This window comes from Geotrypetes seraphini, chromosome 2 (assembly GCF_902459505.1).
Source record: "Geotrypetes seraphini chromosome 2, aGeoSer1.1, whole genome shotgun sequence".
Lineage (NCBI taxonomy): Eukaryota > Metazoa > Chordata > Amphibia > Gymnophiona > Dermophiidae > Geotrypetes > Geotrypetes seraphini.
In genome coordinates, this window is record NC_047085.1 from 493,210,913 (window position 1) to 493,225,109 (window position 14,197).

Genomic DNA, 14,197 nt, shown 5'->3' on the forward strand with positions numbered 1-14,197 from the left:
CCAAATCTTTTCCAGAGAAAGGAAATTGAAAAAACTAGAGGACATAAATTGAGGGTGAGGGGTGGTAGTAATGTTAAAAAATTTATTTTTCACAGAGAGGTTGGTGGATGCCTGAAATGCCCTCCCGAGGGGGGAGGAGTGGAGAGGAAACGATGATGGAATTCAAAAGAGCGTAGGATGAACACAGACGATCTCTTACTAGAATATGAAGCTTTCACAATCTGAATCCCATAAAGGAGATGGTTTGGATAGGCTGGAGTAAGCTTCAATGGCAACTCTAGTAGTTGGAACCTAAGGACAGTACCAGGTGGACTTCTAAGGTCTGTGGCCCAGAAGAAACAGAGTGGAAAAAAATAAGACAATTCAATCATAAAATTGTAATGCATGTAGTTACAAGGCAGACTAGATAATAATAATAATAATTTTATTTCTTATATACCGCCAAAGCCATAGTAGTTCGAGGCGGTTTACAACGAAGAAGGGCTGGACAATCAGCGAAAATGGTACAATGTTACAATCAGAGAAAATAGGTGGCAGAGAAAAAAAAAATGGTACAAACAGAGAAAAATAGAATAATCAGCGAGCAGTGGTACAATCGGTGAAGGATGGTACAGTCAGCAAAGAAGGGGCCAGGGTAGGCATAGGGGTTTTAGGGTATGAATCGGGTGAAAAGATTATTTTTTAGTAGTTTACTGAAGTTTAGGTAGGATGAAGTGCGTGAGATGATGTGGGCCAGCCAGTTATTGTGCTGACCTGCTTGGAAGGCAAGAGTTCTATTTAGATGTACCATTAAGGTCTTTATCTGTTGTCATTTCCTGGTACTTTGATGTTGTTTTGGTCATTATGAAAGTGAAGTCCTGTATACAAATTGACACTATTTGATACTATTGACATCATTAGAGACACCTTGGTTTCAAGAGACTTTCATCTTAGTATTTATAGTAGAAATTGCAACAATTGCTTTAACAAAACTTTTTTGGAGTTTTGGACCTCTGTTCTGATCTACTGTCTTCTTTGTATCCTGGATCTTGTGGATTGGCTGCCTGTTTGTTTTCTTGGGCAGCTACATGGTTCACTCTTCATATTTTTACCAAATTTTATAGAGTGGACGTGGCAGCCAGGAAGGATCGCTTTTGGGTCCTCCATGTTGAAAGCAGGCTCATTTGTCTCACCCTAAATTCAGGGGACTGCTATTGTACATCCCTAGCATTCATTATTGCACAAGAAAGAAAGATTAGGTTCTTACCTTGATATCTTGTAAATGTGTCTAGAAGTCCTGAAACCCCATGCTGTTGGTCAATTTTGTCTGCTTTCTGCTTCAGTCAAGACTGTAAGTCTAGGACTGGCATAATATTATGCTAGTCATCTAAGATTTGTTTTGTTTGTTTTAAAAATAATAATCTCTCTTTTTTTATGCCTGGCTACAAGGTCCATAAATGTTATTCCAGTGTAATAGGTGATACATTCTAGGCAGATGGGTTATTTCCCCATAGCCGCATGCTGCTGCAGAAGGAATCCAATTCAGATTTTTCACTCTGCCTCTGCTGTACTACACTGAGTTCTCTAGCTCCTTCTACAATTCTTTCCTTCTACATTCATGCCTGCAGGAATATTTATTCTGCTCTCCCAATTTTATTTTTAATTTGATGTAATTTTGTCCCATTTTTGGGTAACTTGGTGATTGGAACGAATTTGAGTATTCAGACTTTGGTCTGTAGCTGACAGGCCGGTCCCACTAGGTACCTGTTAGCCAGCCTACATAGATATGTTGGTCCAATCATGGCCAGAGGAAGAGCTCCTGTATGTGTTTCCCCCATGGTGGGACAGGTCCTCCGCAGGATCACCAACCACCCGGGCTGGATAATTCTAATGGCTCTGGATTGGCCACGTCAGCTGTGGTATGTGGATCAAGTTTCTTTAGAGAGACAGAAGCCTCAAACTCCCATTCATGCGGATCTGCTCGGTCAGTGATCAGTGCCCATGGAAGATACAGAACACTTTGTTCTTACGGCATGGCTGTTGAGCGTGCACAGCCTTTAGGAAAAATGGATATCCTGAAGTGGTTTCTGCACTCCTGAAAGGCAAGAGGCCTACAATAGTTATGGCCTATGCTAAGACCTGGAAGATGTTTCAGAGCTGATGCACCTATAATAATCTAGAACCCTTCAGAGCCCCTATTTAGGTGTTCCTAGCATTCTTGCAGGACAGGCTAGAGAAGGGTCTGGCAGTAGGATCTCTCAAAAGTACAAGTGGCAGGCCTTGTGTGTTTTCAAGCTTGATTGAACAAGAAATATTTGGCCCCCACCCAGATGTGACCAGATTTCTAAAAGGTGCGCTCAGATTACGCCCTCTGGTATATCACCATTTTCCAGCATGGAATTTTATCGTCTTGAAAGTTCTCAGTAAGACTCTGTAAGAGCCACTTCAGCAGACATCACTGCTAGACCTTACTGTGAAGATGGTATTTCTGGTGGTGATAGTTTCAGAAAGAATAGTTTTAGAATTAGTCACTATCATGCAGTGAGCCATTCTCAGACTTGCAGGAGCCAGAGTTTCCCTGCATATGGTCCCCTCACTTCCGAAGGTAGTTTCAGCTTTACACGTCATCCAAGAAGTGTGTTTTCCTGCCTTTCATTCTCAGGCTCCAAATAGCAAAATGCTGTTGGATGCAAGGAGAGTCTTGCTCCACTATCTCAAAAGGACCAATTACTTTTGCCTATCAGACCACCTTTTTGCCTTAACCAATCAGGCTAGACGAGGACATATGTCTTTCAAGGTATCTATTGTCAAATGATTTACTTGACAAATTCATTGGCGTACCTTGGCTGTGGCAAATTGCTGCTGATTTTCATGAAATGCTCATTCATCCTGAAGCAAGGCGTCATCATAGGCAGATACCCAGGCGGTCCCACTCGAGGAAATCTTCAGGGCAGGTACATGGTCTACCCTTCATACCTTTGCGAAGTTCTACAGAGTGGATATGGCAGCACGAGAGGATGTGGTTTTTGGGTCCTCAGTCTTACAGGCAGGCTCATCTATCCCACCCTAAATACAGGGGACTACTTTGGTACATCACCTCCAGTCCAAAATCCTTTGTCCTTTGCACTACAAGAAAAAATTAGGTTCTTAACCTCGATAATTTTCTTTGTAGTAGAAGGACAAAGGATTCCAAACACCTCGCCCAGTCAGTTGCTTCGCCTGCTGCCGGCTTCTTGCCTCGGACAGGTCTATGAGCTAGATTCACTAAGCAAACTGATCGTGTACCACAACACGATTCACTAACCTGTGTAGCGACCCTCTTCCAATTTGCGCATGTAAATGAGGGGAACTGCATGCAAAATAGGCAGGGACGAGATTCACTAACCATTTTTTCAAATCCAACTGGGCTCAGAAAAAGCAACTGCTGGGGACCAGTTGCAAACGTCTTTCCTACTCTCCTGCTCCATAGAAGCCCAGCTCACAGCCCTGCTCTCTGCCGCCCCGATGTTCTTCCCCGAATCGCCACCCTTCTCGTCCCCAGATTTCTCCTGTCTGCTACCCTGTATCTCTCCTGCCCTTCCTCGCACAGCGAGCCCGTGGTTTTAACCCGTGGGTTGAAGCAGGTTAAAACCACGGGTTCCCTTCCTACAAAAGTTTTTTTTTTGTTTTGTTTTTTTTAAGTCACGGCTTAGACCCATTCCCCCCTCCCCCCCCGCACTGCCTCTCTGCGCCGATGCCCCACAAAAAGCAGGAGGGATGCCAACTCCCTCCTGCCATGTGAAACCCCATCCTGGCCCACCTCCCTCCCTGCCTGCCTGTAGCTCTACCTAGCCTAGCCGGGCCCGGCCCGGCCCACCCGCTCCCCCCCACCTTTAAAAATCATTGGGAGCAGGAGGGGTGCTCAGTCCCTCCTGCTCCACGCCTCCTCCGAGGCCGGCAGGATGACCGGGCAAGGCCCAGCCCCTCGCCGTACCTTAATATTGTTGGGAGCAGGAGGGTTGCTCAGTCCCGCCTGCTCCACACCTCCTCCGTCAACGAGTGCAGCTTTAGGCCACGCACAAGATGCGTCATCTGATGGTTGAAGCACCCCAGCCCAATTTTTTTTAAAAATTACAAGCCCTGACAGCAGTGACAGGAGGCTGCTTCTCCTCTCACTATTATCAGGGTCTGTGCATGAGCGGGGATCGCACATTTGCGATCCCTACTCGCAAATGGGGGCGTTCCTCCGATCGTCCCCCATTTGAATATGACTGATTTGTGAATCGTTCGGATCTGCCTGAATCGGAAATGGATTGTTCCGATTCGGGCAGGTTAGTGAATCTAGCCCTATGAGCCTCTCCAGCCACTCAAGTGAAAAAGACATGAAATAATAAGCTAAGGCAAAAGGAATTAACATAGTTGTCTTTATGATCTCCAGAGATGTTAGTGCTGGTTGCATGCCAAAAGGTGGCTGGTTTGGACTAGAGAATGACACGGTGAAAAAATTGGTCCCCGTCACCGCCCCGTCCCCGTCTCACCATCCCCGTCACCGCCCCGTCCCCGTCTCACCATCCCCGTCACCGCCCCGTCCCCATCTCACCATCCTCTTCACCGCCCCGTCACCGCCACTGCCATCCCATTCACCGCCCCGTCACCGTCACTGCTGCATACATAAAAGCCTCAAACGGGTACGATTTTATATACTTTTCTAATATCTCCCCTATGTATCTGCCATTGCCCCCCCCTGTGTCCATATTCCATCCACATGGCATGTCCCCTTTTTGCCCCAATGCACATAATTTCCCCTCTTTCTGTTACCTTCCTGTGTCCAGATTTCCCCTATCTTCCTCTTCCATACCAGTGTGTCTCTTCTTTTCAACCCCATCTAGCTTTTTTCCCTCTTTCTTCCCCCCCCCCCTGCTTCTAGCATCTGGCTCACCTGCCTGTCCTTCCCTTTCTTTCCTGCTGTGGGTTTTTCTTTCTGTTTTCATCACCTTGGCCCAGAATCCTTTTCCCTTTCACTCCCTCCTTACAGTCTGAGCCGGGAACACTAGCGATCGCACGGTCCTCGCAGCCCCCACCCGCCTGCCCAATCGATCCTAGTGTTTAGCCAGCTCTCTCCCTTCTCCTCACCTTAATTTGCAGGCTTTCTTTTTCAGCGACCTGCACGCTTTCCAAAAGAGCCGCACACGCGCGGCTGCTCAGTGTTCAATCTTCTGCTCTGCTGCAACTTCCTGTTTCCGGTTGCGTCAGAGCAGAAGATCGAAACTGAGCAGCAGCGGGTGCGCGGCTCTCTGATAGCGTGCGGGTCGCCGAAAAAGAAAATCTACAAACTAAGGTGAGGAGAAGGGAGAGAGCTGGCTAAACACTAGAATCGATTGGGCAGGCGGGTGTGAGCTGCGGGGACCGTGCGATCCTTCATGCCTCACTGCGGGGACAAGACCCATTCACCGCCCCGCGGGCGGTGAATGGCCTTGTCCCCGTCGCCGCAGCGACTGCTAGTTTTCTTCCCCGTTTTCGGCGGTGACCCGCGGCTAAAATGCGGTGGCCGCGGGTAAACCGCCACCGTGTCATTCTCTAGTTTGGACCATGTAGGTTTTTTATAAGTCTGTGTTAATTGTTCACTTTATATATTACAGAACAGAAAGTGTTTTCGGGGAGATGCGCGTGCCAAATCCCTCCTTCTTATTTCGTCTCTATTTGTTTTGGTACAAACTGAAGGTGGCAGTTCAGCCCACTGGGGAAGGAGGAGGAGCTGAAAGATGTGATTGACATTCCTCTGCAAGCAACTTGCGAGTTGAGGATGATAATCTATAGTCTGGAATCCTTTATCTTTCTACTGCAAAGAAATTTATCAAAGTCCATGTCAAACGGTCCATTGTAACTTCCTGGGCAACTGACCCAACTTATTCTAATGTATTCCGACCTTGAACTGAATAGGTAAAGGTGAAATACAAAACATGATTAACATAACATAACATATGCAGGAACTTTCTCTATTCTTGGTGAGCTCACAATTTAAATTTTGTACCTGGAGTAACGGAGGGTCGTAAGGAGCTGCATTGGGAATTGAACCCAGCCCTGGGCTGCACAAATATTTATATTATGACATCTGCTACTAGGATTACATATACTAGTCATCTGGAGTGAGAGGATCTCTTATATTGTTTTAATAAGCTAGAAAGACATGTCCCAAAAACAGCCCCTGAAGACAATTCAAATAAAATTTTTCTATATATATGAAAAATCTCACAGGCCAGCAAACCTGTTACTGTTTAACATTTCCTAATGATAATATGAGGGCTGTTCAAAAAGTATCAGACCTTAATTTTTCATGCATAAACAAATAAAGCTAGGGAGGCATGGTTTGGTGCATGTTTGTAGGCGATCCTCATGCGCATGCTTGAATTTTTTTTCCCGCTCACAGAAGCTATCAGTCACTGACAGACCACCAATGAGTGAGGAAGTGTAAGCGAGCACCTTCAGAGATGGCCGCACATCAATGGAAAGTGAAGCCCAAATCCTCAGTCAAAATGGAATGAATGGATCCAACACTGATGCTCACCTCGTCTGCAAGTTCTCTGATCGTGATTCGATCCTGCATTCTCCAGGGTCCTCACATAGTCAATGATGATCTCATTTCTGGATTTTGAGGGCCTACCAGAACATGCTTCACTCTCCACTGATGTGCGGCCATTTCTGAAGCGGTTGTACCACTCCTTTATCTGTGTGGTGCCCATTGCTTCATCCCCAAAGGCCTGTTGGATCTTGCGGATCGTTTCCACTTGGGAATCGCCAAGCTTTACACAAAATTTAGTACAGTAGTGTTCAACTTTTTTTGTCATTTTGTCAAAAACGAAAATCCGACGGTGCTCTCACTTCCTCGCTCATCAGCGGTCTGCCAGCAACTGACAGCTTCTGTGGACAGGAAAAAATTCAAGCATGCACTTTAGGGCTGCCTACATACGTGCACCAAGCCATGTCTCCCTAGCTTTATTTGTTTACACAAGAAAAATTAAGGTATGAAAGTTTTTGAACAGCCCTTGTAATATGTCTAAGTAGTAAGCTTTTATGATTGATCTTTCTGTTTATTTGAAGCTCCAGAGTATAGCAGAAAAGGACAGCAATTTGGTTCCAATTGGAAAACCTGCCTCTGAGGTAAGCAGTTGGAATCCTTCAGGCTTCCTCTATAAAACTTGGGATCTGCTCCCCAAAATGCTTTGAACCAGTGGAGCTGGGATTGTTCTATGTATTCAAAGTATTAGGGGAGGGGAAATGGAGCTAGTGGAGCCATGTGGAGGTATTGGTAGATGCCTCCTGTGTCATGGGATGGTGGCATGTATGCTCAATATCACACCATGTTGACCAGACATCACCCAGCACAGAGGCAGTCATTTGGCACTTCTGAAAGTATTTTAATTCAGGGACTCTTAGGAAGTGATGCTAGGGAAAATACTTTGAAACCCCTTTTCTTATAGTTTTTTATTATTTTTATTTTGAAGGATAAGTAACTGTTGAATAGTTTTACAAACCCCTGGTTAGCCATCATCTCTGTAGTCTAGTTGTAGAACTTGGGCTGCTGCTTTGCTTATAGACAGGGAAACCATGACTAGTAAGAATGAGAGACCAGAATTTAAGAAAATTGGGTTTTTGGAAAAATCAGTATCTATTTAAAAAGGAGCAAATATGTTTTAATCCAAACAAATCTAGTAATATAAGATATCTCAATGTATTTGTATAAAAAGGATAAGATAGCAGATGGAGGATTAGAGTCACAAATTGGACAAGTTGCTATGTTGAGTGTTGGTACCAACTCATCATTTGCTTAGGATTGACCTCCACTCCTAGCCAACTTTAAGTACCATTCCTCATATCCAAGAAAGTGAATGTTTCAATTGAAACCTGTTGTGATTTTACTTCATGTTATTGTTGAAAGCATTAGGTTAATTTATCAACTAGCATTATGCTTTAGTGGCACCACTATAGATGAATCCATCAGCTGATAAAATACTTAGTAACAATGCAATATATTAGGCCATCAGAAAGAGAATGCCAGAGTTGACCCCAGAAATTGATTCGGAAATATTTTAAGGAAGTTTTGGGGTTGGCAGATGCAGAGACATTGCCCATAACAAATTTATATTATATTCCACAGAAAAAGAAAATTCCAGCAGAATTAGGTATAGACCAGTTGGAACAGATGGAGTTTGATTTAACTGGTTTCCTGGAAGACTCGCAGGATATAATTCAAACTAGGTCCACCCTACTGGTGACTTGTGCGAGAGAGAGAGATAAATCTTTAATCATGAAAGCTTATTTTCAGAATAAGCTTACAAAATTTTGTGGAGATAATGTATTAATCTTTCCAGATGTGGCCCAAGCAACCCAATTAAGAAAAAGCATTTTTAGTTCTGAAATCAAGAGTGTTGGCCTTGGGAGCCACATTTTATTTAAAGTTTCCATGCAAATGTCTTGTGAAATTTAAGGAATGTGAATACGTATTCTGGGACTCTATGCAGCTGGAACACTTTCTACAGCTTCATGAAATTATTAATTCCCACTTGAATTAATTATAATAGTACTAGCTTTATAGCCCGTTACATTAACGGGTGCTAGAATATATGTGTGTGTCTGTCTTTATTTCTTTCTCTCTCTGTCTCCTTAGCTGCTTTTTCCTGTCCGTTCTCCCTTCTTTTTACCTCCCCTGTATCCACCACCACCCCTTCACTGCTCCCCTTATCCAGCAGCAGCCCTTCTCCCTTTATTTTACCTCCCCCCTGTCTATCAGCACCTCTTCCTGCTCCCCCTGTCCAGCAGTAAGCCTTCCTTCATTCCCCCCCGTCCATCAGCACCTCTTCCTGCTCCCCCTGTCCAGCAGTAGGCCTCCCTTCATTTTTCCCCCCCTATCCATCAGCACCTCTTCCTGTTCCCCCCTGTCCAGCAATAAGCCTCCCTTCATTTTTCCCCCCCTGTCCATCATCACCTCTTCCTACTCCCTCTGTCCAGCAATAGGCCTCCCTTCATTTCCCCCCCCCCCCCCCGGCCGTCCATCAGCACCTCTTCCTGCTCCCCCTATCCACGGGAGTTAGTATAGGGCCGGTGTCTGCTGTTCTCCCCAGAGTCCTTGCCGCCTCCCTTCCCTTCCCGCAGACCGACTACCTACCCGGCGATTCAAGCAGCGTGTGCAGCAGTCTTCACACGCTGCTTTGGGTCCTTCTACTGCCCTGATTTACTCTGGCACTTCCCTGATGACATCATCAGAGACGCGGCAGAGCAAATCAGGGCAGTAGAAGGGCCCGAAGCAGCGTGTGAAGACTGCTGCACACGCTGCTTGAATCGCCAAGGTAGTCGGGTCCGCGGGAAGGGAAGGGGGGTGAGCGGCAAAGGACTCGGACTCCTCTTGTCTGTCGCAGAGGGCGGCCCGGCTCCATTTCAGCCGCAGGGAAGGCTCACCGCCCCAGCTCCGTCCCCTTCTGCAGCCCGGGCTAGGCCTCCCGCGCTTTCTCAGCGGCCCGGCTCGCTCGGTTGGTTGTTTTTTTGTTTACCTGGCCGCTCCGCTTCCTGCATTTGGCTGCTCTCTGCCAACAGCCGCCTGCCTCAAAGCCCTACCCTACCCCTAGCATGGCCACTGGCCTTGAGATTGCCCTGGTCTCGGGGCGGGTGAGGACGGCCCCTTGCCCAGCAACGCTGCTTCTCTCCATCCCCGCCAGTGACGTACTAAGCGCGCATGCGCACTCGTGCTGCCACACCCCGACAGAAAGGGGATCAGGGAACACGCGGCGCAAGTGCACATGCACAGCTAGCATTTTATTATTTAAGATAATTGGAGTTCAGATTTATTTTGCACCATAAATATTTGATCTTTGGTCATGATTATATTTAACTATATCGTTAAGTTAATATCGAGATATATTCTCTCATTATGTGGACTAGAGGAAATGGAAAAATTATGTTCTTACCTGTTAATTGTCTTTCCTTTAGACACGGCAGATGAATCCAGAGACCAATGGGATAGCACACATCTACCAGCAGGCGGAGATAGAGAAACTGATTAACAGGTGGTCCTATTGGCTGGCACTCCTCCTGTATCTCTAGTATAGCTCCTTGCCCAAGCATCCGTAACCATCAATAGGCATAGCATGTAAAAAAACTTCTTTCCCATAACAAATCTCAAAAGGCAATAATACAGAATACAACCATCAATAATAACAAACTTCGAAAGTTGGAAAAGAAAAAACCGACAGACAATATCCAGGAAGGGTGGATTCATCTGCGTCTAAAGGAAAGAAAATTAACAGGTAAGAACATAATTTTTCCTTCCTTAGCAACAGCAGCAGATGAATCCAGAGACCAATGGGATGTAGCAAAGCAATCTTCAATCGGGGTGGGAAGCAAACGCCGCCTCCGCAACAACCGGAGCACTGAACGCAGCTACCACATGCGCCCCCACATCCAACCAGTAATGCTGAGAGAACGCACTCTCGGAAGACCAAGTAGCCTCGAGACAAAACTCCTCCAAGGAAAAAAACTCTGGACCGAGTCCAAGAAGTAGCCATCATTCTGCGGAATGTTAATGAAGTTCTTTCGTCAACTGTTTCCCTGCCATCAAGCAAGCATAAAGAATGTCTTCCTGGACCCATCGAGCAATGGAGGCTTTGGACGCCGCCATACGTTTGAGGCGTCCCGTGAAGAATACAAAAAGGTGATCTAAACAACTAAAAGTCATTAGAAATATATCTCGCGTAGAATGCTACCCACTTTCAAAAAAATGCAGTGAATAAAAGCACGTCTCCCCATTTCTCCTCCCAGGAAGAAGGAAGGAAAAGTAAGAGTGTCATAAAAGAAAGGATGACACCTCCTTATAAAGGAATTGTGGTACCGGACAAACTGACACCCCAGATTTTGTAAATCAGAAATAGGAATCCCCGCCAAACAAGGCCTGCAATTCAGAAAACCACTGAGCTGAAACCAAGGCCACAAGGAACCCCGTGTTCAATGGCACAGCCCTTTAGAGTCTCAAAAGACAAGGATGAAATGAAGCCTTTGGTAAACTGCGAAGAAGTACCTTAAGACTGTACTCCAGACGGCTTTCTAAGAGGTATACGAATATACTGTACTCCGTTTAGGAACTGAACTACATGAAGCTGAGAAGTAATCGAAGAGCAATATACCTAGCCCTTGTAACAAGCTAAGAATGGCACTTGAAGCTGAAGGGAATTGAACACTAAGCCCTTGGCAATACACTTGTGCCAAAAAAGAATTCTGGAAGAGTGCAAATGTTGAGAAGTACCCAAGAAAGGAAAAATCTCCAAAAGGAAGCAGAAGCCACAAGTGAAGACGTCTGTATCGCCTGGATAAGAGAAGAAACAACCTGCTTCGCATAACCCTTACACGTCAGCCATGACTTTTCAAAAGCTAGGTCGCAATACCATAGTAGTACGAATATCCATGTTGATCGGACCCTAGGTGAGCAAATCCAGAGATACCAGGAAACTCAACAGTCCGGCTGTCGAAAGACTCTTCAGATCCGCATAGCAAGGATGGCGCAGCCAATCCAGAGATTCTACAAATACTGTGCCCTGAAAGCGAGTTTGAGATAGCAAATCAAAGCCATCATCAGCCAGGGGAAAACATTGAAAAAAGAGAAACCAGAGGTAAGAAAAAAGCCATGCTGCTACCCCCTCTGACTCCTACTCCCTATGCCCGCTGAAGAAGCTAGGAAGCTTAGAATTTTGAGATGAGGCCATGAGGTCTAGTTCCAGGAGATCTAACTTCCATAAAAAGAGCTGGAACGCCTGAGCCTAAATTCTCAATATCCAGGATGCATAAGATTTCACTAGTACTAACATTTACACTTTCTAGAGCGTACACAGCACTGTTCACTGTAACATACAATAAATGGGCCATGCACAGATTTCGCGGAGAGAAAGTTGTAAGGATTGTTAGTGGCCCCCACAATATATGGTTGGTGGGGTCACTTGAGAGGCGCCCTTACACACGCCAGGTCCAAGGTTCAGTTCCCTCACAGAAGATTCACCAGGAGTAGAATCCAATAAGAAACACAGCCAGAGGTGATTGCATAAAGAATATATTATAGAAATAGGCTTACAGAAAAGCAATATTTATAAGCATTACAATTAAGTAGAGGGCAAAGCAGTTTCCCTGCCTTACAGAGTTCAGAGGCAAAAAGACAGAGAGTCTGAAGTTCTAAGGAGAGCCAGAGAGAGAGAGAGAGAGAGAGAGAGAAAAAGGGGGATGGGGTCATGGTCTAAGTTTCGGGTTCCATAGATAAAGAGAAGGATAGACAGAAAGATAGAGAAAGAGAGAGCTCAAGAGAGGACCAGAGTGCCAAGAGCCAAGAGAGGGGGGTGATGCTGCGAGGGGGCTTTTATAGTTTGGAAACTTATTCTAAAAACCAGAATCTATTGAGCTTCAATAGAAGTTAAATCTCCCCCCTCCTTCGTAGACAGGAGAAAAATAGGCTGTAGTCATATATGTATTTTCAGTATGTCTCTGACAATAGTTTCTGATTAACTTTAGTTATCTGTGCACCTGGATCCATTGTCCTAAGCACCCTCTTAATCAGACATTAACACATTAACACCTTTTAGCTAATCATGATTTAATCAGGGCTACTTAAAACAGTCTCCCTGCCCTCAGGGTCTATCTGCATTCACATGCCAGAGTCAGATTGATATAATTTCCCATAGGCCTTCGCTGACAGTTATGCCAACTGAAAATGCTGAATGCTAGCAATAGCTTTGCTGACAAAAGTCTATCCAAACTCTTTTCCTGACCCATAAAATGATCTGCCAACAGAAGAGGAAGATGAGGGTCCACCCATTGAAGTAGAACCATAACTTTACCTGCCAACTGAGTACATCACCTACTGCCCAGGCTGAAGAGAAATACCCCCATCATAATACTGACTGAAAAGACCTTCAGCATCATTCTGGAAGAATGGTTTGAAGCTCCAGAAATGGTAGCCAAACCATGTTCCAGAGTAGAAGAATGAACAAGTACTGAGTCGCCTCTTAAGACCAGATTCCAGGAGCTGAGGATGGAAGGCACCGAGCCCCCCAAACCGACAGCCCGGGATTATTGGTGGCCATGAGCTAGTCCAGCAAAGACCGAGGCATGCCTTTGAAAAGAGAAATCTCACTGAGCCACCAAATCATACAGAACGATGCTTGAGGAGCCTACCAAATAATTGGAGCCCTGAGATACCGGGTACCACCTGAACAAAAGCGACTGCTGTAGCATTATAATGAGAAAGCAAGCCGAAGTTCCCAGCAACATGGATCCTAGAACCTGTACAGAATCCCATACGCTTGGTCATGGTGACTGAAGAAGAATGCAAACCTGAGATTGTGACCTATCGCCCTAGTCTCTGGAAAGAAACACATTTCTCTCCTATATGAATAAAAACATCTCCCCGATATACCTATAAATAGTACAGGAGAAAAGAGCACTGTGCAAATTCGAAGATTCACATCCAAAGAACTGAGGAAAAGAAACCACCCTTTTCGTGTCAGTCAAATGGCCCGACTGGAAGAAGTCCGAATCAAACAGTCAAGAAGAAATTAGGTGAATCGCCTGGTAGCGCCTACATTTTCTAAAATGTTCGTGAAGCCTTGGGTAGGCGAAATGGCATATGCTAAAACCGAAAGCGCTGCTCCAAGAGAGGCAAGCAAACCTAGTGCACATTCGGAGTTCATAGTGAAAATGTAAATATTCTCCCAGTTTTTCTGCTGAAATGTGTAACCCTGAGAAACTAATTCAGCAGAATGGGATCCAGCCTGCCCAATGCCCAGTCATACCCTCTAGCAATGGAGAGATAGTGAGGCAGGGACCTGGGGGGGGCCCCAGGTGTAACCCTTAAAGCCGGCACCGTTCAGCCGGACACCCCTGTCTCACTGAAGAGAAAATCTCAACAGGAGAAATAGCATTGCCAGCTCACTGAAGAGAAACCTCAACAGGAGAAAATAAAGTTCCAGTCACAGCCAGAATCCAGGAGCTATTCGAATAGCGACCATCACCTGCTGGGAGATAGAGCATACTGGAAATACAGGAGGAGTGCCAGCTTAGAGGACCACCTGTTAATCAGTTTCTCTATCTCCACCTGCTGGTAGATGTGTGCTATCCCATTGGTCTCTAGATTCATCTGCTGCTGTTGCTAAGGAAAGTGATTTTTGTTGTAAGGAGTATTCCTTAACTTCTGTCAAATTTTATAATTTTT

The 14,197-nt window shown here is 45.4% G+C and overlaps 1 protein-coding gene across 8 annotated transcripts in view; it reads left to right on the forward strand.

Annotated features, from left to right (window-relative positions):
- Positions 1-14,197, forward strand: part of ANAPC15 (anaphase promoting complex subunit 15) — a 62,643-nt gene that overhangs the window by 22,054 nt on the left and 26,392 nt on the right. For 7 of the 8 annotated variants that reach the window (XR_004538204.1, XM_033931916.1, XM_033931915.1 and 4 more), the window contains one exon: positions 7,057-7,116. Coding sequence is in view for 7 of the 8 variants with exons in the window: in XM_033931916.1 (XP_033787807.1) it covers positions 7,057-7,116 (60 nt within the window). In the remaining variant the exon portion in view is untranslated. Of the gene's footprint in view, positions 1-7,056; positions 7,117-9,939; positions 10,017-14,197 lie in introns of all 8 variants that reach the window. The other variant, XM_033931912.1, reaches the window with a different exon arrangement.